This window comes from Lagopus leucura, unplaced genomic scaffold (assembly GCF_019238085.1).
Source record: "Lagopus leucura isolate 7727_CA_CO unplaced genomic scaffold, USGS_WTPT01 Super-Scaffold_100002, whole genome shotgun sequence".
NCBI lineage: Eukaryota > Metazoa > Chordata > Aves > Galliformes > Phasianidae > Lagopus > Lagopus leucura.
In genome coordinates, this window is record NW_024962263.1 from 75,493,890 (window position 1) to 75,520,822 (window position 26,933).

At 32.0% G+C, this 26,933-nt stretch overlaps 1 protein-coding gene across 3 annotated transcripts in view; it reads right to left on the bottom strand.

Moving 5' to 3' along the window:
• The window catches only part of CSMD3 (CUB and Sushi multiple domains 3), a 539,260-nt gene that overhangs the window by 283,808 nt on the left and 228,519 nt on the right, over positions 1–26,933 (bottom strand). For 2 of the 3 annotated variants that reach the window (XM_042869064.1, XM_042869063.1), the window contains 3 exons: positions 17,104–17,181; positions 11,088–11,175; positions 1,073–1,197 (listed from right to left, as the gene is read on the bottom strand). In XM_042869064.1, the coding sequence (XP_042724998.1) occupies positions 1,073–1,197; positions 11,088–11,175; positions 17,104–17,181 (291 nt within the window). The remainder of the gene's footprint in view (positions 1–1,072; positions 1,198–11,087; positions 11,176–17,103; positions 17,182–26,933) is intronic. The other variant, XM_042869066.1, reaches the window with a different exon arrangement.

Consider the following 26,933-nt stretch of genomic DNA (forward strand, 5'->3'; position numbering starts at 1 on the left):
ATAAATCATAACTGTGGTGTTCAGTTTTGTGTGTGTGTGTGCATAATAACTTTTATACATGCAACTGAAAAACATTGCTGTAATATTCAAATAAAAAACAACAGTTCAAGTAGCACTTTAAATGACATTTAAAACAATAACAGGTGAAATATTTAATACCACTTGTGCCCTTGTTATCTGCAAAGCTGAATCAGTTCTCAAGACAATTTCTTGCATAAAATAACATTTGTACACAATAGTCTGATTTGTTTGCCCAAATGGCTTGTAAACAAATATGCAAATTCAACAAGCAGATGCACATATAATTTTGTACACACTTGATATTTACCCTACTTATGCAAAAATATCTCAAAATGTTTACTGTATGTTCTGTGCATAAAACCTAAAGAACACATAATTATTAAACTAGAAAAACCTTATATTTCATTTTTAGTATATCTAAGAGTGTAATTAAAACCTCTTGTTAATCAAAAGAACAAAATTACAGCACACTGAAGTTAGTTAAAGCAGCTACTAATGACACTCTATCACATTTTATATTTGACAAACTATAATATCTATAACATCTGTCTGTTTTTTCTCCATATGGCTTTGCATCAATTTCTAGTATCTTTCTGAATATTGGTCTTCTGCATTTTAAGGTGGAATTAACAAGTTCTATGAAGTCAGTGAGCTTAAAGAAGTTCATTTGTTTTCAATTACGAGTTCTAATTATAAATAACGGTTTTAGATATCTAATCAACAAGTATTCATCAGTTTCACATAGAAACAGAAGTTTGTCAGAACTGCTAGCTTCCAACAAAATTATTACTTTATTTTTCTTTCTAGTTTCACTTTAAACTCTGGACATATGCAAACCCCTCCTGGACGCATGCCTGTGCAGCAAATTGTAGGGAACCTGCTTTATCAGGGGGGTTGGGCTAACTGATCTCTAGAGATCCCTTCCAACTCCTACAATTCCATGATTATACTCTTCAAGTACTTACAAAATATCATTTAATAGGTTTGGCTATCAGGCAGTTGATAAACCTGAAATGAACAAATTACTAAAAGGATCAAAATTCCTCTTTACCTTTACACACAGGTCTATGATCACTCCATGCAGCAAAAACTTCAGCTATCCTCTGACAGGTGATGCTTTTTGAGCCTTGTAACACATAATCTTCATCACAAGAGAATTTTACTGTTGCTCCCAAGCTAAAATCAAGCGGTGACATGAAAAGAATATGCATTTTTTAAAAATAGTTATTAGTCGATTTTTGCACCCTTTTACATATATAACACTTTTAACAATACTAATGTAACCCATTAAGTATTACTTTTCTTCTTGATATTAAGAGGCTGCAGCTATGCAGTCTTCAGACCTCTTTTGTTTTCCTTGTCAAGAGCTGGTTTACTTTTTTTTTTTTTAACATTTTCCTGGAAATCACATGAGCTAGAAGTTAGTCAGGCCTAACTTCTGACTTCTGCATAATAAAGATCTGACAAATCTAAGCATTCTGTAAGACACTGGATCCAAGAGTTGCACTTGATGATCTTTGTTGGTCTCTTCCAGCTCAGGATTTTCCATTATTCTATGAAAGAGCAGTCACTTATATTAACCAAAGCTAGAAACATGCAAGAAAGATTGTGATTACCAAAAATGTCAACCACATGACTGAGAAAGAAAATCCCACTATAAGCATTATACACTTCCTGGTTAAGAACTTGAGATACAGGTGACCTGTTGTCACCTCTGCTTCTACTGGAGAAAGATTGGTGCATTTCAATTTAGAACCCAGAGAGATATTGAAAGGAGTATAATATCAAGGAAAAGTTTTTCTCAAATATCATTGATGTGGTATATTATTAATGAGACTTTTTCATATTTTGACTCAATTTTGGCACAATTTTGACTAGGAATGTATTACTGTAAAAATTCTAGTAATAGCTGATTTTTATTTTTTTCCTAGCAGATTAAGATTTTAGTTAAGCTAACAGTAAAAATTTTGTCTCCACATATGTGATATGTTTTACTCTTCCCAGTAACAAGAATGTGAATACCACAACTACTTGACAATGGAAGCTAAAAGGCAAATATGCATTTCTGAAAGTCATGGTAGGAAATAATTCTAAAAAACATCTTCCTTGGTGTGTAGCTGTGACTATTAATGAAGTGATGGGCAGGCTTGAAAAGATTTTGAATTTTTCCACATGGCGCGGACATTTGGTGATACAAATTTGGCACAGTACAGAACTGGAAATAAAAGAAGGAAAAAAATTGTTTGGTTTGTTTATTTGCTTGGTTAGTTTTTATCTTTGTTTTCTGAGGCAACAATTTTTTTTTTTTTTTCAATTGAGGAAAGTTAAAAAACTTGATATGTAAATGTATATTATTGAGATAATTCTTCTTGCTGTAAAATATCACGATTGTTTCAATGCCCAGTTAGAGCTGAAAACAGAAAATATATCAGGGCTTATTCTGACACCAGTATCTTACATTACCTAAGTTCAGCTTACTGTTTTTTTACTGGTTTGTCTGCCACAGTAGTATGCTATATATATATAAAAAAAAAGACAGAGGATAACTGATTACATCATACAGCTTTTCAGAATGCACATTTTCTATTCTCATTTGCTAAATTATCATCACTATGAATTTAAATTAAATGGTGTTTTATTATTCACCTTATTCCTCATGTAAGCCTGGTGAAGTGAAATTATACATCTGCAGTGAGTTACCTCGTGTTTCTGCTCAAAATTCTGAAATATCCTTCTTTATTTTCTAATTAAGGAATAAGCCCAAAATACTAAATCAAAGAGCTACTGAAGAAATTTTGATAAGAATCAAGTGAATTTGGATTTAATATTTTGAATATCTGATGTATTGTGATAATGCAAATTATAATAAAATGCATTTTGCAAGTGGATTTTGGAACTATCATCATTTTCAGCATCTTCACAGTAATTAATACTAAAGACTTATGTTTTCATGTTTAAAATGTGTGATGAAACTTTATGGAAAAATAAATCTTACATCACTACTAAATTCCACACTAACTGTGTAAAGGTGTTTCCTTGCATAAGCACGTAACTAAGACTGGCATTTTATAATCAGAAATACAATAGAACATAGTATCTTGAGAAGGTTTACAAAAGCAGTATATTATAAACCTGAAGAAAAATAAAATATATCCTAATTATTCATATTTTTAGATGGCTCAATACTAACTATCCCTTTATAGCTAGCACAAATCACATGACTAAAGGTATTCCACAGTCTAGGCAGAGTTACCATGGGACAAGAGTTTGAAAAACAGCCCCACTTAAAGTCTTCTGGGGGTTCTGGTTGATGGCAAGTTAAATATGAAGCAGCAGTGTGCCTGGCAGTGTAAAGGGCAGACCTTAGGCCCAGCATTGTTAGATGGCTGAGAGAAGGGATTGTTCTGCTCTGCATTGATGCCCTAATTCTATCTCATAAGGTACTGAGTTCCTTTTTGCTCAAAGCAATTCTAAATATCATTAGTCTATGCAAAGTCTGGGAAAGAAGACCCCAGGTTTTCATGGTTTTTCTTCTTTTTCTGTTTGTCTTTTCTTATATACAAGCAGTTTAGTGCTGCAAAAATAACTTCAATTTTGATCCAGTTGACAAGCAAAAAATGAAAGAGACTGAGCATATATTCCAGAGGTTAACTTGCTAAGTAAAGAAGATTGATGCTAAAAGGAACAAGAATTTAAATGTAAGGGAGTTAGAATAGTTTTCTTACTTTGTTTGAAAAGGAGTAGTGTCCAGCAAAGTCTGTTGTGCTGATGAAGTCTGGAGAGAGCCTGAGATTTTCAGAGACATAGCTTATAAATAATGGATACATTAATGATTTTTTAGTCACCTAAAGAAACACCTCAAAAAAAGAGGATTTATAGAAGATACCAGCTCTACAAACTATTCATATAAAGTTCTTTATATAAGAATCAGAATAGTAAAATACATGAAATTGTTTGTAAAAGAAGGGGACAACAAAGAGTTGCAGTGAGGAAAATGTCATGTAATGTCCCTTGCAAGGTACAACTGAGAAGATTCTATATGATACTAATGACTAAAAAGACATAAGACAAATCAAAGAGATGGAAGAAATTTCATAATTATAAAATGGAAAGATTATATTATCTTTAAAATCTATATTCAGCTACTCCAGTAAGTATAGAGTTAAGAAGTCTTGTAAAGTAGAATTTGGGAAAATAAGAATAAATTTCTCAAGTTCGGATTTTTCACCAGAAGATGTCTGCTGTGGAAAGCAAAGATGAAGCAATCAGACAATCTTTCATTCTTTCCTTTTGAAAATAAAATAACATCTAAAAACAATAACGTGAAATATATTAACTTTAAATAATCATGGACTGATTTCAAAAGAAAACACTGAGGAGTTCAATCTGTTTTGTAAACACAAATTCATTTCCATTTACTGAAGATATCAAAACTGTAAGCATCAGTACAAGCCTATTATTTCAGAGAGTGGAAATTGTAATGATGCTTCTTCTTACTGCAAAAATATGAATAACATTTAGATTATCCAGTCCACTTCACTTGTCCAAATCAGTTTTTATATGAAGCGGATATTTGATAATACATGAATGTAAACATGCTGGAGTTATAAACTCTTTTAAATAGGAAAATTTAGAAAGCTGATGATGCATGTGCCACATCAGTGAGATCTAATAAGGGCTGTTAGATGGGAAGATGATAAAATAATGGACTAAGGAAGAAAATAAAAGAATCAGAGACAAGTTCCTACGACAAACTGTCTCAAAAAAATAAAAAAAATAAAAAATAAAATGAATGCTTCCTGTCTGAAAAGTCAAGAGAAGGACAAGAAAGAAACTCTGCAAGAAATTTACACTCAATGTATAATCATTCTGGTCTTGCAACAGGATAAGAGTGGCATCCATAAAGGCACATGGACTGATGTGAGATTGTCAAGCGAACTCCAAGTAATTGAATATCTCAGGAAGCCTAGAAAAGCCTAGGAAATGTTAGCATTTATGAATGTTTTTCTTACATTATCTACCCATGCATTCTTTCAAAAAATGGAAGAAATCATTCAATCATTAGAAGTTGTCTAATAGAAGAAATTATTCTTGTTTCTTGTAATGATATTTTTGTCCAAAACCTTTCATTCCTTGAGTGCAATATTCAGTTCAAAATCTATCTTCTTCTAAAAAGAATTTGATAATTGAATTTTGCACTGCGGGAGAATCAAGTGTCACTTCCCTCCAAAGATGCAGTAGATGAGGTACATACAACTCACATTCGAAAAGGACATCCAGATACTAGAAGGTACTTATTAGCACTAAGGCAAAATGACATACAGGTAACTTTACAACTACACTCTTCAGATTTATTTCTCTACAAGGAGAAGATGGTCGTAGGCCTTTCACCTGCAGTGAAAGGTTGAGGGAACTAGTCTTTAGTATGACAAAGAGGAAGCTAATTAGCAGATAATAAAAGGCCATAATTACCTGAAGAATATTTACAAAGATGAATAATCCAAACTTATCCTATTGTGGCAGAAAATACATAATGGTAGGTTTAGAAGATTCAAGTTTTACATTTCAAGAATCTTCATAGCTTCATACAAGGAAGGCATGCAAAAAATGTACAGACTACCCATTGCTGGAAGTTCTCAGGACTGGCTAAAAAAGCCACAGCTGAGCTGGTTTAGTCTTGACGTTAGAAAGGAGGTTGGAGTAGATGAGCTTTTAAGGACCCAAAAAAGATTATCTCATTAACTCAAGATGTTTATTAGTTTGTAACTGTATTAAACCTCTCACATATACAAGATACTGTTCTTAGATTAAAAGAAAAAAAAAAAAAGAGTGCTTGACCTGTGTCTCTCAACAACTTTATCTGAAAGTTTATATTTGTAAGAGGACAAAAATAATTGACAGTAAAAAAAAGATATATTTCTCATTAGAATTATAAATAAATAAATAAATAAATAAATAAAAAATCTATATGAATTTAAGAAAATACTTCAATCTCACATCTATTTTATGAAGTCTCCTCCTTCTTCACCAAAGTTGGAAATCCTCTATGGAGAACACAATATAAATTCAGTAAAGAAAATCTCTAATGAAGTAATTTAAATTATTATTGAAAATGAATCAATTATGCAAGGAATCAAACTTCAAGCTGTAGCAGGAAATGATTCATGGTTTTGAATTTACATGTATGTTACATTGAATCTTACATGTAAATTTTGTACTGGATATTTTGGATAGATTAATTAAAAGGATAGTATGTAGTTTGAGCTTTTGTACTGAATGTAATAGTTCTGAATTCCTATATTGTAGTTCTATTCCAATTCTGTGGAATCAATAGAAAATTCATGTGTACATTTCAGTATACAAAAAGGTAATCTACATGTTTTACGTGATTTTCTGTCATATTACCCTACACTTTCCAAACCTCAAGCGCCTTTTTGCCCAAAGAAAAAAAAAAAAAAAACATCCCAGAAACAGCTAAACATCATCTCTTGAAGTTTGTTGAAATAAAAAAACGGATATTATGATACATTTTAATAATAACATACATGAATAATCAATATTACAGTGAACATATAATTTTCTCCATCTGATGTAAAGGAAACTGAGGCTATACACAAGATTTCACAGCCACACAGTGAATCAAATTTTCTTGAACTAATAACTTTCTACACATCACTGATCAGTAATTATCATCTACAGATATAATCTAACAGTCTGTTTGAATCACAGTAAGAAAGCTCAGCTAAGCTGCAGCACATGTCCAAGGTCAAAAGTATGTATATAAATATTTACTGTAGATCAGCTGATACAGTATTTGGAAATATGACAACAAGATGTTAGGATTCCAAGATATAATATCACAGAATCTAAATATTTTAAACTTCTGGTAAACAGATAGCAGTTACTCCTTAGTATGTGCTGAAAAAACCAAGGTGAAGACTAAATTTCAACTGCAGATGAAGCCGATGCCTCCCAAAACCCTGGGGACCATTCAGAATTCTATTACAGCAGTTCTTCGGTTTTCAGCTTTTCCCACAAAGTTTACATCTATCAGAAGCAGCTGCTTGACACAGGAAACAGCTGGCCGCTAGCAAATGAAACATGCTATTCCATTTTAAGCTAGCCTTGCATCTCACTGAATGCTCTGAGTTTTGTTAAAACTTCAGGATGTTTGTAGTTTCAAGGTCTAGATATTCACCTTGAATATATGCTGAGAAGAGCATGCGATTCAGAGAAGCTTTACAGAAAATTAAGAGTAAAACTGATTGTTAATGTGGCTACACTTCAAAGTCATTCTTCCAAAGAAAAGAACTGTAATGTAACTTACAGCATTCAATAAAAGCAGAAATTAGTGTTGTTTATATTGTAATTCAGGTAATCAGTATCATAATTAGTTGCTTAGAATGTTAGACTAAGATACTGATAGCTAGTTTTCACTCTGCTTCACATGTCTTAAATGACAGCAGTTAAATCATTTAGCGAAAACTCTTAAAAACACTTAGATACTCAAAGAAATACGCCACGGCATCCAGTGGCATTTAAACAAAAATGTCTATAACCTAATTAATATGAGATTAAATTTGTTTGTTTGGGTTTATCATCTGACATACATAACTGTGGGGATGTGCTGGTAAGTACGTTATAATGATGATCAAATGTCTCTGCACAGTCAGATCTTACTCAATAGAACGTGTAGGCTGCATTTCAGCAGAAACTTGTGTGTTCCCTCATACTCACAGATTAATTTTTTGTTTGTATTAATCTTTTGACATAAAACACTAAAGAAACTAAGTGGACCCCAACAAGAACTGCCTTGAGTATAAACTTTGCATACTTCTCTGCCTAAATAGAATCTGTATTTTTAATATCACATTAGCGTCTTGGTGGCTGTCTTAACAGTTTTCTGCTCTGTCAGGATTCAAATTTGATCTGAATCTCATTTCTGAACACTTAATTGAACTACATAAAAGACATGGAAGATTACGGATAGGTTCAGTCATTAATTTAATGAAGACAGAACCTTAAGATATTGTAAAAGAAATATATTTGTTTTATAATAATATACTGCCCAACTGCAATTCAGTTTGGCTATGTTTATTCCACTTCAAACAAAGACAAAAGGCTTCCAAAGCCTAATAATTAAAAAAAAAAACAAAAAAAAAAAAAAAACAAATAAACAAAATAACAACACAACCACCAAGACCAAGAGAAAACTATTTATCATATTAAAACTTTTTTTATATCTTCCATATTAGTACTGACAATGGGAAAAATGTTTCTTTTACTAAATAACAGGTAACAGTCATACAGGTAATAACATATATTCTGGGCTGTTTCTGACAACTGCAGCCAGAGGAGACAGATTATTAAGGAGATGCTTAGCTAGATTGTATTTGTTCTCAGAAGACTAGTCTAACCAGATAGTTCTTATATTTGAAGAAATTGAACTACAGAAATTCAAATTTCCAGAGAAAAAGATTTAGTTTCAGGACATATGAAATGTAAAATTGAGATGACAGTGAAGACATTGAGGAGCTTATGCTTTCAGAAGCTATTATTGCTCTGCAATCTAACTTGTTAGAAAGAACCATAAATTCTGCCTTCAAAGTTAACAGTATTTTTGACTGTTCCTGGAATCTCCATTAAACAGAAAGATAAACAATTCAGTATTAGTTTGATTTTTTAAAATATTTTCTAACTTCTTTCTAAAAAGATTGGATTCATAGTAATGTCATAAAGTGATCAAATTAGGGATTAATTATACCAATAATTTTTTGTATGATCTTTGGTTTAAGGAAAGAAATATCTTCTCTGTCAGTAAATATTCCTTCCCCCCAGTACTAAAAGACCACAATTATTATATCTTCCAATTATTTCATTTTGAAAACAGCACTTTTTTTTAAACTATTTTAATGTCACGAAATGGATCAAATTCAGTTTACAATTCTACTTTTTTTTTAACTTCCAGTGTACATTGCATGTATAAGCTAATTTATCTCTTGTATATGCATCTGAAATACCCTAGGGTTTTGTTGTTCTTCTTGTTTTCTATTATGGTGAGATGGGATTTATCCTTCTGTTATACATGTAAGCATTAAGTAGCACATTCACTGAAGTTCATAGAAAAGCCTACCTTCCTTCACCGATACTGTGGGGACAGTTTCAAAAAAGAAAAAAAGAATCACTGATTTATATAATTTGATATCAGAAAAAATAATCCTTCAGAAAATGTTTTGTTATTTTAATATATATTGCATGTTATATACATAGTATTTTATTTACACATAATTTCAATGCTTTCTCCTTGCATCTGAGCTCCCCTAAGTTGGCCTAGCCTTCCTATCAGTTGCTCAATCACTGTTTCAAGCCATGACTTAGTATTTCGTCTACACCTTTAGAATAGAGATTATCATTTTGTCATCATCTTTCCTTCCAAGTGCTGTCCTCACAGAAGTTTAATTAGAGTAACCATGCAGGTAAGTCTTTTGCATTCACAAAACTAGAAAGGACTTCCAGATTCAATGTTTAAGTCTTATCAAAATGTATCTGTGGTGTCAAAATATGAAGTATTGATCTAAGTAATGATTCTAGAAAGCATAACAATTAAGAAATACAATTCATTTATTTTTATTTCTCTAAAAATATTGAGAATTCATTTTTTTTCAGGTAATGTCAGAAATGACATTCCAGGTAAAATTACTTACAATGCTTTTTTTTTTTTTCCCTCAGAAGCAGGGAAAAAGAGACCATAATAACTAACTAAGAGATGATAATAACTAACTGCCAGCTAACACATTTACTTAGGATGTCACTGTCAATCTTATATTCAGATTGATTGCAGGGAGAAAAGTCACAACAAAATAAACAAAAAAAAAAAAAATGTACAAGAAGTTACGTGAAAGAATGAAATAATATGATTTTGTCAAACTTTTGCATTTTTCCCATACTACTTTAAGACTTACTATCTTCAGTTGTTATGAAGTGTGCTGTATAATACAGAACATAACTATATGTAATGATAGCAATTAATTTAAAAATTATAAATTTTCTTCCTGCCTATTTCCTTTCCTCTTTCCTCACTTAGGTGTTTTGATAGGATTTGTAAAAATGATGAAAATGTTGAATTAGCATATAGCATAAAGCAAGAACATAGCATAAGATTCATTCTCTCAGTACAGTCCAAAATTTGGATATGTATCAAATATATAACACACATCTTTAATTCATTTTATTATCTGATAAAATTAATATTCCACAATCAAATCAAAACAAAACCAAATCAAATAGCAGACAACCAAAAAACTCTAGTAAAGATTAAAGGAAATCCAGACACATTTTTTTGTGTCTATTTACTCATAAATTCACTACTGTTACTGACAGTAGGAGTCATATACATTCACTGAGAAAAAAACCATAGAATGTATTTTGAATGAATAATGAATATTGGATGAATATCACTGGCAAGATATGACTCTTTGATACTTTGGAATCATTTTAGAAATGTTTTATAAAGCCAGCAAAGAATGAAATTTAAATAATTTGCTAGAAACAAAATACAGTTTCATGGCACAATTCCCTTTTTTTTTTTAACTTCCCTTTGTCATTTTTTATATAGTAGTATTCACAACTGTTTTGGTATGCATCAATTTTTTTTTTTAAAGTTAGTCTGCATAAGGAGTGTTGAAATAACATGAGGACTACTACGAAAATAGACCTATATATATCAAATCAAAATATGCTGTAAAAAAACAGTATTCTCCATTAGATTATAAAGAATATTTCTAAAATAATATCTGAAACACCATTTGTGAGTCTTCATTGTGTTTTGTTTTTTTTTACAGATCAGAGATGTACATTCTCTGATACACAGACGTGTACAAGTACAGAACATATTTCATCTCTGCATATAAACCAAAGTTTATATTGCCATATGTAATTTTATAGAGTTGTATTTCAGTTTTTACTAAGAGCAGTGATAAGTTTTGAGCAGATACATTTTTCAAGTGATTTTCAGCAAGTTCAGTAATAGAGAAATTATACAAAGATAGATAGGTTTTATATTTTACCTAAAGTCTGAGCCTATCCGTTTTCCATTTTCTGGTTCTCCAGGATCTGGACACAGATTGGATGCCTGTTTAATACCTCCCTCGTTTACTGCAAAACAAAACAAAACAAACAAACAAACAAACAAACAAAATAATACTGGTTTTAGGAAATAGAGTTTTAAGCAATTAACAAACATGTAAAAGCGTATTACCTATGGTTTTGGTCATTTGAAACATATTTTCTATAGAATACGATCATCCACATAATTTCTAGTTTCAATACATAATACCTCTCTTTATAATAAATAATACAAGTGTTTCTGCATAGTAAGAAAAAAACTGTAACCCTTCTATTATTTGTACTCTTCTGCTAATTTGTTTGCTTGCATTATTACTAAACCTATATGGAAATATTTATGGTTATTTTTTTACAAAAATTTACATTTCAAGGAGCATTCATCAAGGTTGCAATATTTTATTCTGAACATAATCTAATACATTTCATCTCTGCTAACATTTGACTTTTTCTCTTTGAATTGTAATAAAACGTTCATGTTGAGAGAATTGTCCTATATCCCCAATACATAGTGGTCTGAGGATAAACTCAAAATGCCAGTTTGACTGGCATACTTCTATCTTATAATAAAATAAAATCAATCTTCAGAGATAAAGTTTCTGTGAATCTTTCAGTCAGTATGTTTTTCCAGAACTTTGTAAGCAGCAACTTAGCCTTTGGCTTATTTCCCTTTTTTTTTTTTTTTTTAAACTTGTTCCCTTAATTGCTTTGTTACCTCTGAGGAAGGCAAAGAACAAATGAAAATGTTGCAGTGGGTTGGAAAATATGTCAAGTTACTACTCTTCTCTAGTGAGAAAAACTGCCAAACTCAGTCCTTGCCAGGACTGGAACCAGACCACTGCCCCAACAGATTTATCAAACTGGTTCTAATAGCAAAGAAATGCAACCCCTTCATAGCTACACTCAGGGCATTTTGGATTAGAAGGGCACTTCCTCAGAGAACATCCATCTTAGAGGGTTTCCTCCCTCAGTATTTTAGGTGCGATAAAAGGATATTCTCTACAGAAAACCAAGTTACTACCACTCTTGGAATAAACATATTTCTGACAATTACAATGCCATAAACTGCATTCCACAAAGACAGTTAGGAAGAAATTGATAGACAAGCAGTGAACTGTCTTTGAAATACCTGGATATATTTACAGATCCAAAGCCTATATCAAGACCTGAGAAATTCAGAATCATCCTAAGTGGTCACTATAAATGAAGAAAACCTTAAAACCTTAGGTAGAAATGATTCACTCAGCCATTTTCCACAATTCAGGAAGGTAAATGAATTATGCTTGACAATCAATAGGGAAAAAGATGCCTTCTTAGTTTTGTGACTGTCAGTTAAATTCCCTGACACTAAATGTATATAAAATATATAGCTGTAAATTCATTCATGATGCTGGACAATAATACCAAGGAAGTTTTTTAAAATGTCATTTTTTTGACAGCATCGTATCACACAAATTCTTTACAGTGAACAAAATAAACATAAAATATCATTATATCATTTTTCGTGTTTTAATATTTCAAGTAATCATTTTACTTTTGTATGCTACATTTGCCCTTCACAGGTAATAGTGAATATTCTTGTGGGGTTTGTTTGGTTTGGTTTGTTTTTTTGCTATAAAATCCAACTCTCTCTCTCTCTCTCTCTCTATTGCTGCAAAGAGCAATAGCAAAAGATCTATTATATTCTGCAATTTATGCAAAAAATGGTAACTTGAAAAATCATGGTGGTCTTTGACATCTTTTGTATAAAGTTTCTTTCTTAAAAATACACTTTGAAACTGATTTGTAATTATAAATGATAAACTAAAGTGTTATGTTAAAGAAAAGCAAGGGCTCTAACCATGCCATCCAAGTTGCAGAAAGCAAATGTAAGAACTGGGAGAAGATCAGGTTCAAGATCATCTAAAGAACCTGAAGGTCCACAAGTCTGTGGGATAAGATCCATACACAGGTTCTGAGGAAACTGGCGGAATAAGTTACCAGGCTGCTATACATCATATATGGAAAGTCATGGCAGTCTGGTGAAGTTCCCACTCACTGGAAAAAAAGAAACATAGCCTCCATTTCCAAGAAGAGAAAAAAAGAAGATCCAGGGAACTACAGGCAAGTCAGTCTCACTTCTATGCCTAGCAAAATCATGAGGTGATTGGACATAACCAACACAGCTTCACCAAGAGCAAATCCTGCCTGACAAAGTTGGTGTCCTTTTATGATGGACTTATAGCATCAGTGGATAAAGACAAACTGACATGTACCATCTGGACTTGTGCAAAGCTTTTGACACTGTCCTGCATGACATCCTAGTCACCAAATTGGAGAAAGATGAATTTGATGGATAGATCACTCACTGGATAAGGAACTGGCTGCACTTAGGGATTGCTACTAGGACAAGTGCTATTTAACATTTCTGTAGGTGACGTGAACAGTGGGATTGAGTGCACCCTCAGCAAGTTTGCAGGTGACACCAAGGTGAATAGTGCAATTGACATGCTAGAGGGAGGGGATGCCATCCAGATGGACCTGGACAGGCTTGAGAGATGGGCCCATGCCAACCTCATGAAGTTCAACAAGGCCAAGTGGAAGTCCTGCACATGGGTAGGGGCAATCCTAAGTACAAATGCAGGTTGTGCAGAGAACGGCTTGAGAGCAACAAGGATTTGAGTGTGTCAGATGATGAAAGACTCAACATGAGCATGCAATGTGTTCTTGCATCCCAGAAGGCCAACTGCATCCTGTGTTGCTTCAAGAGAAGCATGATCAGCAGGTGGAGGGAGGTGGTTTTGCTCCTCTGCTCTGTTCTCATGTTCTGCGTCCAGTTCTGGGCACCCCGAAATAAGAAGGACATGGAGCTGTTGGAGCAGGTTCAGAGAAGGGTCACAGAGATAATCAGAAGGCTGGACCACCTGTTGTACAAGGAAGGCTGAGCTGGAGCTCTTCAGCCTAGAGAAGTTCCTTGGGGAACTTACAGTAGCCTTCCAAGTACTTAAAGGGGGCCTACAGGAAAGCTGGGGAGAGACAGCACATAGCGACAGGATGAGGGAAAATTTTTAAACTGGAAGAGAGTAGATTTAGAATAGATATTAGGAAGAAAGTCTTCAACGTGTTGGTGGTGAGATGCTGAAACAGGTTTCCAAGAGAGATTTTGAATCCCCACTCTGGAGGCATTCAAGTTCAGACTGAACAGGGCTTTAAGAAACCCGGTCTAGCGGGAGGTGTCCCTGCCTATAACAGGAAGGTTGGAACTAAATGATCTTAAAGGTTTCTTCCAACCCAAACCATTCTATTATTCTTTGATTCTATATATGACAGCAATACTTCAGAACTGAAATTTGTGTATGTGTCATAAAATTGATTTATCCTCCAGCTTTGGTCCCAAGTAAGTAAAACATTTAAGTCCAAATAAATCCATTCTATTTTCTATTAATTCCTTTTCCAAAAATATATGTACAAACACTCAGTATTTGTATATTCAAGTTAATGCTTGCAGATAATCTTTATTTTTCAGTCTTGTGAAATTTATCTTTCACACAGTTCTCCAGGTATCTATCTATCTATCCATCTAATATTTGCATGCAATTACATTCCCTTTGATAGTAGGTAGTAAAGGGGTTTCCTGTCATGAGTTAAAGGTAGGAAAGCATTCGTTCATGATCTGATCATCAAACTGAGAATAAAAAACGTCTAAGTCTTAATCTAGATAGAAATGCATCCCTGTATGACTTATACTTACTTAGTTGTTTCATCTCAGCTCTTGCAAAATGAAATTGATGCCTACTTTTATTCAGAGTATACCACTGTATCAACTATTACCATTCTAGCTTTACTACATGCAAAACAACTTTGTTGATGCCATGCTTCTGTTCTTACAGAGTAAACCTGATAAGTTAAGGCATTTCAACAATGCATGTGCATAAATGTTTGCAGGATTGGGGCCTATCTTTGTAAAATAATTTCTCAATAAGGAGGATGACATTATATTAGTTACTTGTCACATTCCAAAAAAAGTATAATGGGGAAAGACCCATATGAGATGATAATTTCTAAACACTGTGATAATACAAGGCATAATGGTAGGTATTAATTTAACTGTATTTTATTTCTATTAACATCTGAATGACAGTCATCCTTCATGTTTAAAAAAAACCCTACATGTTACTGTAATGCAGAGATTCAGCTGAGGTCACATTGGAAATTTTATCTAACTCTGTAGCTAAATACCTTAAATACTTTCTCTTAAATTTCACATCCTACCACAGTGACTATCTAACCATGTACTTAATTACATTTCAAAATCTGAGTTACCTCTTTTATGACCAGAATAAAACTCACTAAAAATACAAAACAATAATGTTTTTGTCTTATTAGTGATTCGTATAGGTAATTTACTCCTATATAAATCAAGATAAATAAATCAAGATAGAGACATTTTCAGCATTACATAAATTATAATAATATCTTAAATGATATAAAGATTATTTTTAAATAATATGGATATCTTTCAAGACTAATTTTATAAGGATGACTTTAAATATCATGAGTGTCTGATACTTTACCATAAATGAATATCCTTATTAATGTTTATATAATAAAATATTCAATGATTTGCATGAAACAATTGTATAGAACGACAATCTGTTTTATCAACCATTGTACTACTTTTCTAATTCATAACTATGAAAGCAGAGATGAATTGTCAGGCAGAGACCTCAGTGATGTACCTTACTTAGGAATAAACACTACTGTGTTTATTTTGCAGTTATATATTTTTGCATATTCACTGTACTTTGCAGTCACTCAATTTATATAAAAAGAACACTTATTTTCAGAGATACTGGGACATTATTTTCAAATAAAACAAAATTATTTTGAGAACTATTTAGATGATGAAGGTTACAGAAAAGTTGAATGTGGCAATACGCTACATAATAAAAACTAAACAGCAGTATATTTTACTTTATTTCTCTTATTTAGCAAAAGTTAAAGGGTCTTGCTGCTTGAAGACACCTTTTTAATAAAACAATGTGTTTATCATATTGACAGTTTAAAACTGAGAAATACATTAAAAAAAAATTCCAATATGCCCTGCTAACTCCTGAACACTGAATCCACCTGTGACAACTTTAAAAAAAAGTAGTACAAACATTTCTAACCTAAGAACCTGAAGAGTAAGTCCTTCCACTCCTGTGAAGAATAACAATGTAGTATAAACAGATATATGCTAAGCATGTTCAAATTAATCAATAGTAAGTATTTAAAAAGTGGTTCTAGACCAAAAAAGATCTCTATAAAAATGGCACCTTTTTCTCTGAAAAATATATTTTCCTTAATATATTTGTATATAAAATCACTGCTTAATTTATGTTAAAAGGTTTTCTGACTCCTCCTCATGTGTTAATTAGAACTCAGTCCTGTACGATGATGAAAACTTTCAGGTTCTACTTTTCTCTAATTAATGCTGAAGGCACAAAGGATATCCTGAATTTTGAAACTTTCAGTTAGTTAATCTGTTCAAAATGTCAAAGTTAATGAAGAAGATGTGATTTCAGGAAGGGAACTCATATGCATCACTTGAAAAAAATACACAAGTGCATGTTTGTAAATAAAGATAGATTTCAGTACTTATAGCATTTTTCTACTCATACAAATTTTTTATTAAATAACATGATCTTCCCTTCCTGGGTTTCAGTTGACACCTGGGAGGCTGAATATTGATTTATTTGTAAATATTTCAATTTTAATGTGACATTGGTAAAGAAAAAAGTCATTCTACAATGCCAGATTTATAGAAGGTCTGCCTTTAGAGTAGAACCATATTTAAAAATTCACCATGCAGACTGAGAAACAGATTTAAGTTAGTTATATACATATAAATACATAAACAATTTCATAAACACACAAACAACACAGCACAAACTTCACTCTTGCACTTGAAAAAAGTAACAAAAAAAGGAGTACACTCACAGATAGAAAACTTGTTGCTGTTGTCTTTCCCTGGAAACAATTTAAATCCTCTAGATTTAAAATCTATGGCCTTTTTCACTAATTAAAAAACAAAAACAAAACAAACAAAAAAAAAAAGAAAAAAACAAACAAAAAAACATGTATCAGGAAATAGAGTCTAAAATATTTCATTTCATTTGACAAAATGTATAATGGAACTATATATAGAGTACCATCTACCTAGCAAGTTCGTATTTTGTCCCTGCAGTGGGAAGCAATGTACTAGAATGAGTACTGAGACCAAATTTTTCATCAGACAAATGAAGGAAGTAAGATTTGTAACTATTTTTCTCTCCTGCATAACTGAGAGTAAAATGATGGCCAAAGTGTTTACTTCCATGAACCATAAATAGTATAAAACACTATCACAGATTTATGGAACCTGGAAAATAAAAACAATAATAGATAATGCTCTTAATAAACTGTTGAATTTTAACTAGTATTTTCACTGCATTAATAAAGACTAGTGATTATCCCCTTGTATCAAAAAAATAAATTAAAAAATAAAATAAATAAAATTACAGAATACTATCATGCCTAAGGAATTGGTTTTTTTTTCATGGAGGCACATTTTAGTTCAATTATGCTTTCCAGTAATACATAATTTAACATGAAAAAAAAAAAAAAGAAAAAAAAAAAGTGTCATCCACAACATCTTATTGAATACACACTGGAATCCAAAATCTGCCCTTAAGTTTGAATTTCATTACTGTCCAAGCAATACAGGACATATATTATGTTCTGCCTATATTCTGAAAAATGTTAGTAGCAGTATAAATAACAACGTATTTCTGTCAATGTATTTTGGCTTTTTTTACACATTTCAAAATATACATTAAAAATTAGTATTAAATTTGGTAAAAAGACAAAGTTGAGGAAATAACTAAGGAAGTCATCGTTACAGTCCACAAAAGTCATTCTAAAATCAGCATGTTGGAATATATTGTCAAGATTTATAGATACTCAGATTAACTCTCCATGTTGAAATGGTTCCACTACTTTTAAAAATCTACCCTCTCTATGACTGAAGCTTCATGATGGAAGAATCATGTTTATTCAGGAAACATATAGATTTTATTATCTGTATTATGATCTTTCTGCCATAGAAAACTGAAATCTTCTACTCAGAGAAGAAACATCGCACTGTTAAATTAAGCATACTGGGCAAAGTTACTGTTTTAACTAAATACAGTATGCTGTTCTACTGTTGATTCTGCAGCTGACTTTTCCTTGCATGAAAATCCTTATTTGCAAAGTTTTGTGGAAGGAAGTTTTATCTCACCTTACCTCCAATCCCACTGTTAAACTATATGAACAACAAAAGCCTTTATTTTGGACTGTCTTTTTGATAAAGGCAGTTAATCAAGGCAAAACACATGGCCTTAGTGATTTGTAATCATTACCATGCACAAGAGCATAAGAAAAGTCAGGAAAACATGCTATGAAGACAATTTATGGGACAACTGAGAAATTAGAAGAGGTACTCTTACACTTCTGATAGAAGAGACTGTACTTTCTTCTAAGTACCTACATACTTTTTATTTATGGCTTTTAATTTATTTTTTTTTTTAAGGCTTCTATCTCAATACATAAAATGATCATCATCATAATAATGTAGAAACATTTGCCATTGATTCTGGGAAGTACATTATGTGCAGGAGTGCAATGTATCTATTGCCACAAAATACTATGAAAAATTTTATTTCAAATAATTGAAGCTCATATAACAATGATGTAGTTAGAAGAAGTCATGGACACAACAAATGTATGTTCATACAGTATTTCAGCACAAATGTACTGAAATAAAAGCAATGCTCTCACATCATTGTGTGAGATTTCTTGGATGCTGTATGTACATAAATGTTAATCTAGATGTAGAGCTGTAAGTTACTTTAGGCTTACTCAGAGCATCAACATAAAATAATTCGGAATTGATCAGAAGACAGAAACTTAGGTATTCTTGCAACACCTAAGTAAAATGGGAGTAGGTCTGAATGCGTGATCTTAGTTGCTGGTATGGGTTTCAATTAATACAATCTGTGTCCTTTATTTTCATAAATCATCATATCAACATAACAAAGAAAGAAGATGGTGTTTTTCTTCTTTTCATCCTCAAGCACCTATATAATATATCCTCAGTTTACACACATGAGAAAGAGAGATCACATCTATGGTGGAACTGTGAAACAGCTGTGAATTTCAAGTTTAAATGCCACACCTTGTGTCATGGAAATCCCAAACATCAATACAGACTGAGGGATAAAGGGATAGAGAACAATCACACCGAGATGGACTTGGAAGTAGAACTGGATGAAAAACGTTGGCAAGGTATTCTTGCAGCCCAGAAACCCAACCACATCATGGACCACATGAAAAAAAGTGTGATAAGATGTGATTGTCCCCTTTGCTCTGCCCTTCTGGGACTCCATTTGGAGTATTGCTTCCAGCTCTAGGGCCTCAAACATAATAAGGAGATGGATCTATTGGAATGAGTCCATAGGTAGATCATAAGGATGATCAGAGAGCTGGAGCAGGTATTCTGCAAAGACAGGCTGAGAGTTGATCAGTCTGGAGAAGTAAGGGCTTATGGGAGATCGCATTATAGCATCTTGGTACTTAATGCTGTCCTACAGGAAAAGTAGTGAGGGACTCTTTGTCAGGGTATATAACAATAAAACAAAGGGTAATGGATTTAACTAAGAAAGGCTAGATTTAGATAGGAAATTGAGAAGAAATTCCTTATTATTAAAGTGGGAAGGCACAGGAATAGTCTGCTCAGATAAGTTGTGGATAATTCATTCCTAGAAATGTTAAAGGCCATGTCAGAGGTGTCCCTGCCTTCACAGGGGACTGAAACTAGATGGCTTTTAAGGTCCTTTCCAACCCAAACCATTCAATCTTTTTTAAAGCTATTTGCGTCACTTTGCCACAGCTGTTAAATACAAGGAAAGCAAGAAACTCAAGATCTCTGATTTTTCTTTACATTCACAGAGTTGTAAGAAACTTTTAACTATGTTTTGTATGCTAGCTTATTGAAGAGTACTTTAAGATTATAGAGTGAAGAAGTAGATATAGACATGCCTAGTCGCTAAAGAGTGTGTTAGGCTCAGTATATATATACATACATACAAAAATAGCTCCCCTTCCAAAAGCAAACAAATAAACAAAAACAACAACAAAGCTGAAACCACAGTAAGTCTACTTTTTAATACTTTCAAAACTAGGTATTATTTTTCAAATACCAGTGTGGACACCAGGGAAGAAAATGTAAACTGTTTAAAAACAATTTTAGTATGCGTGTGACAATAAGCACAGTGGAGTTCACTTTTTGTAGGGTTCAAAGGGTAGATTCATGCTTCACATCTAAGCTATATCACAGAGAGAAACAGACAATTTAGGAGCTCTATTTATTTGGCCTTGGATACCTATTTTCTCATGAGATGAGTTTAAACTTTTATACCCTCTTTTCTCTCCAGGTAATTCACACGTGATAATGCTGCAAACAGCTAAACATGTTCAGACTAATCTATTCTCATATTTCTTAACAGCCAAGACACAGGACAAATAGATGAGTCTAAACAAACAAGATACCCCTGAGATGGCATACTGGCGCAGATGGAAAGAAGAGATAAGATCCTCCAGTGCTTTAGAGAATACTAGAGCACAAATTAAAACAGATGTGAAAACAAAGTTTTATTTATGCCCTGACGTTCAATCTACTTCAGAATCAATTTCAAAATAACAGTGAAAAGCTAGATCAAAGAAATCAAGCTGTTCAGAGACCAAAATTAATAAGTTATTAAGTCTATTATACCTGCATTAGAATTAACCCTTAGTATCTCAGTTTAATTACATAACTGTAAAGACTGTCAAATCTATTTCAAATCTATAAAGAGCTATCTGGTATATCCATTACTCCCTTGCTATATGTAAAAAGTTCATTATGTTATTTAATACTACTTTAAATAGCTGTGGCTTGTAGTTCTATTTTGTTTTTGTTGTCTTAATTCTTAAATTTAAATATAATTAAATATATGTACTTGTGTTTATTTAGCTTGAGCAGAATTGGTGGTGCACATCTACCATAAAGTCTCTGACAGTCATAAATGTAATTTTCATCATGTGATCTGATGAGTGTATACAATACCATCAGATCTACTTGATATTGATTCAGAAATTATTTTAAAAAATTCTGAAAATCTGGAAACTATTCAGGTATCCACCTTGGAGCATACATTCACCACACTTGTGTTTTTTTCCCCACAAATGGCTTTGATACACAAGAGAAGATTATATAGACTACACAATTGTTTCTAAAGCTGGAAATATATTCTGCAAATATAGAAGATGGATCTAAATGGTTTATTGAAGAAAGAAGAGTATAAATAATTATGAAAGTAAGTAAATCCATGCATGAAGTTTGCACATGAGATTTAGATAATGGAATAGATTCATGTACATGCTAGACGATTATATAAAACCTGAAATAAGTTCAGAATAATTTAGTTTTAGTCTTTATTTAAAATAGTTTCCCATATAAGTTACTGGAATTTCAAGCACTTCTAAGCAAAGCTTTATTACACTGGCTCACAAAATCAGAGGCTGATACTGGTAGTACGGTAGTAGGGTTTGAACCTTCTCACTAATATCCATTGCATTTTATTGACACGCAACAGATGGCAGCTGAGGGGCAGTCTGACAATATGACATCTGACATTTAAGTGCAGTGAAGAAAAAGTGTGGAATTTAATTCCTTCAGTGGAAAATACTGCACACATTGACATTCATTGACGCTTGCTGAACATTTCTGGAAACCAGTGGATATTATCAGAGTGAGGCAGATAGGTAATACATTTCAGTAATCGTGACACGTCACGTCTGCTGGTAAAGATTTTTACAAGAATGGTATGTAGGCTCTTGATCATTGCTAGTGAAAATGCACTGCTGATAATTATGATGAAAAAGTTTTTCATAGGTGAGAATTTGATCTATCAGAGAGTGTTATTGTGATCTTTGTATCTATTGTAATTCCACGGAAATAAATAGGAGGCATTAATTTCAGATTGACTTACGTATGTTCCTATATAGTGTTTCATGAAATATGCAATATCTCTGGAAACAAAGGCAAGTTGTGTGCCCCCTCACAAACACTCTATTCTGTTTCTCACTTTCCACTTTCATTTAAATGCATCTGCAGTTGCCTGAGCATGCTACAGAAAAGTTTGACACTACATTGTCTCAAGAATTTTTTTTTCCCCTCTGAATTTACACAATAAAAATTCTTCCCACATTTCTGTTACTTAGAAAATAAAAATCATGATCACTTTTTCCACTTTGCACTGGGCCCAAATATTAGGGAACACAAGCTGACATTAAAGGTAGTTGTAGGTTCAGAATTGCATAATCTACAACAATAAGAATATTCTCTGGATTTATTTTATCCAAGAAATGAGTTATTTACTGCTTTCTAATGGGACAAAAGACAATTTGTAATACAGTTCAGAGCAGAGTGGTGCAGAACCAGTAAATCACTCATTGTTCAAGAACTTCAAAATCTGAGTATGGCATATTTTCTTTGCAGCAATTACTATTTCTAATGACATTCTCTGGTCTTCTCAGTGTTTAGTTTGAAATATGGCAAATAAACTCCATATCATACTTCCAGGCATGTCTAATTCAATATACCTACTCCAGAATTAGGTCTATATGCACAACAGATCTACAGATTTTTCAATGAACATAGTGATATACTTCAATGAAACCTGTAATAGGCATATTATTATAACCTAAAATATGCATTTCACATTTATATTAACATTTCAAGTATTTTGATTTTACTTTAATGTAAAACACTTCAATTTCAATTGTGCAAATTCTTAGTTTATTCTTAATGTACAGATGAAAACCTATGAAAATTTTCAGAAAACAATACTGTGCATGATGTAAGCCATGCATAATTTAATAAGCACTTGAAATTTTCTCTTTGGGTTCTTATCTCCATTAAAAGTACACTGAAAAAAAATACGTGGAAAAGGAAAAAAAAAAAACAAAACACCCTATTCTTTTTTTGGTTGAAAAATATAATCAGTGTACAGCTGCTGGAACTGTAAAGTTATCGCAAAATTTAAGTAGGAACTCACCCAGTTTTGTTTTCATCACAAATTATAAAAATTGTAAGTATTTCAGTTCCAACTAATACAAAAAAAAAAAAAAAATTAAAGTAATGTAGTGATTATTTGAACTATCTAAAATGAAGTAGAACATGTACTGATATTAAAAAAAAATCTAACACAGATTACAGGTATATCATATTCATTATATAATATAAGTTATGACTTATGTTAGTTCTAAATTAAGACTAATGAGGAGATGTAGCTACTTTGCACACAAATGACTTTTAAAAAGCTTAAGGTAACAGTTTTTCTAGAGTATGTCAACTTATATGACAAATTTTCTAATATGGAAAAAGTACCATTTAAGAGAGAAAACAAATATGGCTCATCCATAAAAAGTAATGAAAAATTACACTAATGCTGGTTTTCATATTCTAATAACTATGTATTTGATTTATACTAACATATCACCAATATAACTTATGGTCATAATACAAAAACCTGCTTTATAGCAGAAAAGTAGAGACACAGTAAGTCAGAAGACAAACACTAATTACAGAAGTTAATATGTCAAGTACAATGAAGAGCACATAAGAACTGCAGAAACCATAAGAAAAAATAAATAAATAGAAGAGCAAGGTAGCAGCATAAAGTTGCCATTTAAGTAAGAAAAGAAATAAGTCATTTAAATTTATATACTGGAATCAATGTTATATAATAGATATAATTGTGAGAAAACTAAATTACTCTATCATTGTATATATGCATTTTTTACTATTATGTCATTGTAGATAATGACTGTAAAATGGAAAAATGTAAAGGCAATCTAAAGAATTATACTGCTTTCGTAAGAGTTTTCATTAAAAAACAAAACAAAACAAAAAAAAGTGAAAGAAAAATTCCAAGAGAAAGAAAAAAGCTAGTTGGCTTTTTTCTTCAATAGATGTTTTTATGGCTCAGTGTTAATACGCAGTGTTATTCCATTATAATTTTCTAGTTTATCTGATGGAAAGACTAATCAAAGGTTTTTTTAAAAAAATGTACACTAACTCTACTCATTCGCTGATTAAATGAGTAAAAAAATTCTTCGGTATGTGGATAAAAAATAATTTTATGACTTCAGATGTCATGAAAGTTTTTTACAGTGACTACTGAAAACACGTACCAGCAAAAACAGGACATTCATTTCAGGGATACTTCAGCAAATATACAGAGTCCATCAGTCAGGAAATTCTGTACATTCTTCACATAAAGGATTACGATACAGCTAGGATAGTACTTTGAGATACAGAAGTACAGGTTTTACTTTCCTGTTTTTTCTACACTTACATAGTCTTAAGAAAGAGATACACTGCACCACTAGTATTTTCTAGTTGCTTTACATATAGCATCTAGAAACAGCTATAATTATATCTGCATGATTTGGAAATATTTTTTTTCTTACTTTTTAATCAACTGCTTTCCAAAGACTTTAATACAAGAAGATGTAAAAAAAATTATATTGCTATTATCAGTTCTTATCTAAGAAAAATTTTAACAAACTATGGATTATCAATTTCCTTCATCAAGCAAAACCTATCTATGTGTCTCAATGCACACATGAGACAGACAATTTGAAACTTATTATGAAAAATCAAACAAATACAGTTCAGTAATTAAATGCTTGAGTCCTGAAATTGTATGTCTTGCTAATAAAAGTGTATTGTATTAGAAGAAGTCAGAAACAAAGAGCATACAAATCTTATATATTAATATTCTTATAACAAATAAGAATCTAAATATCAGGCTGAAAAATTTATTGATTTTCTTCAGACTACAATTATTGTACACCTGCGTTTTATTCATGCTGAAAGAAAAAGCCCATTAAAAAATCTGCAAACATGTCCACGCTGATTTCTTACCAAACAATAATCTCTCCCTCCCTGCTACTATTTTCCTTGGTCTCCTTCTAAGTAAATCTCATAAAATTCAGGATATAGGAATATATTTTCCATCAAATCCTTAAAATGCTTACATCAAATATTCACAAAACTGTCCTCTGTCATTTACTGAATCTTTAACAAATTCAAGACAGTTAAATAACTCTATCTTCAAACTTATTTTTTTCCAAATGAGTTTCACTAGCACCCTGTTTAATTCCTCTTTCATTTTCTCTTATAGTTTAGTTGTTTTCATTTTCTTATTCTCTCTTGCTTTGAAATAAAAATTTAGAATTAAAATAAAGTTGTCCTATATCTTATAAAACTTCCTTTAACGCGCTGCAAAAAGAACTACGGGATTAATGGAAAACATTCAGCAGAAAGTTTTGTTTTTATCTTTTTGAATAGTTTCTTCTTAATTATTATGATGACACTGCATAAAGTCAGATATCAAGTAGCATAAGCCAAGGTGTGATAGTTAGGTATTCTAAAAGAAGTAAGGGGGAAAAACAGAAATAAGAAAGGAATGGTAAAAATGTAGGGGGAGGGGAATGTTGGAAATGAAGGAAAAGAAATAAGAATGCATACATCAATAAAATGAATAAAAGTAACTTTGAAAATAAAAAACTAAGTAAAATAATCAGAGCAAAAGAACTTTCTGCTTCCTTCCTCCCCCCCTCTCCAGACAAGCAGTTACCTATAACAATATAGCTAAAATACTGCAAATATTTGACATTTCCGTTTTGTAGAAGGAGAATTTAAATCCAGACTGTTGAAATGTGTTCAAATCTGCTGTTTTGTTGAAAATAAATGGGGTTTAAGATCCTAAAAATAGCAGTCATTGTTTGGACTGCTACATAAAGGCTAGAGTCATACATTAAGTTTTCTTTCTAGTGTTTGTGCTTGATTTCACTAAGCAATTTTTTTTCCTCCAACCTTTGTATGTCTATATCAGACTTATTTTTTTCTGTATTTTGTGTGAAAATCTAAACTGATCATTTATGAACTGAAGCAATCATATTGCTTATACTTTGTCACATAGTTTACATCTTGCACTCTTTTGTATCTACAGTATAGAGAACTTTGGGATGGACATAGTCTGTTAATGCAGAACTTCTGAATCATACACTGTACTTAATCACGTCTTAAAAAATCATTTCATTCTTTTCCTCTTTGTGACTTTCTAGGTGTGAACAGGTGTCTACCTGACCATACTGTAAATATCGTTTGCCATTATTTAATTAGGGAAGGAAATAAATAAAGCACAGTATTTTATGTCTGAATATACAACATCAGAAATTAAACCACTTTTCAGGAAAAGAGAGAGAGAGAGAGATGGTTGCAAGAAATTGTTCATACAGAGCTTTTCTTACATGATAGGAGTTAATTTCTTTTCTTCTGTGATAGAAGAAGTTCGGATCTATTAAAATAAAGGACAGAACTCCAGTGACTTAACTGGAGATATTTCATTTTCAATCCACTTCCTTTAACAGAATTAAGAAGCCTTTAAAAATTTGTTACACTCATTTGTAAAATTATTTACAATTAGTGGTCCTTTTAAAAGCCAGAGAAGTACAATATCATGTCAGCAAAGGTGAGCATCAGACTTTATTATATTTGGCACTGACAGATCAAGGATTCTTCTCAATGATCTGAAAGAAAAAAAGAAAAAATCTCTTCTACTTCTATATAATCAACTTTCATTTTAATTTTTTCCTTTCCTTTCCTTTCCTTTCCTTTCCTTTCCTTTCCTTTCCTT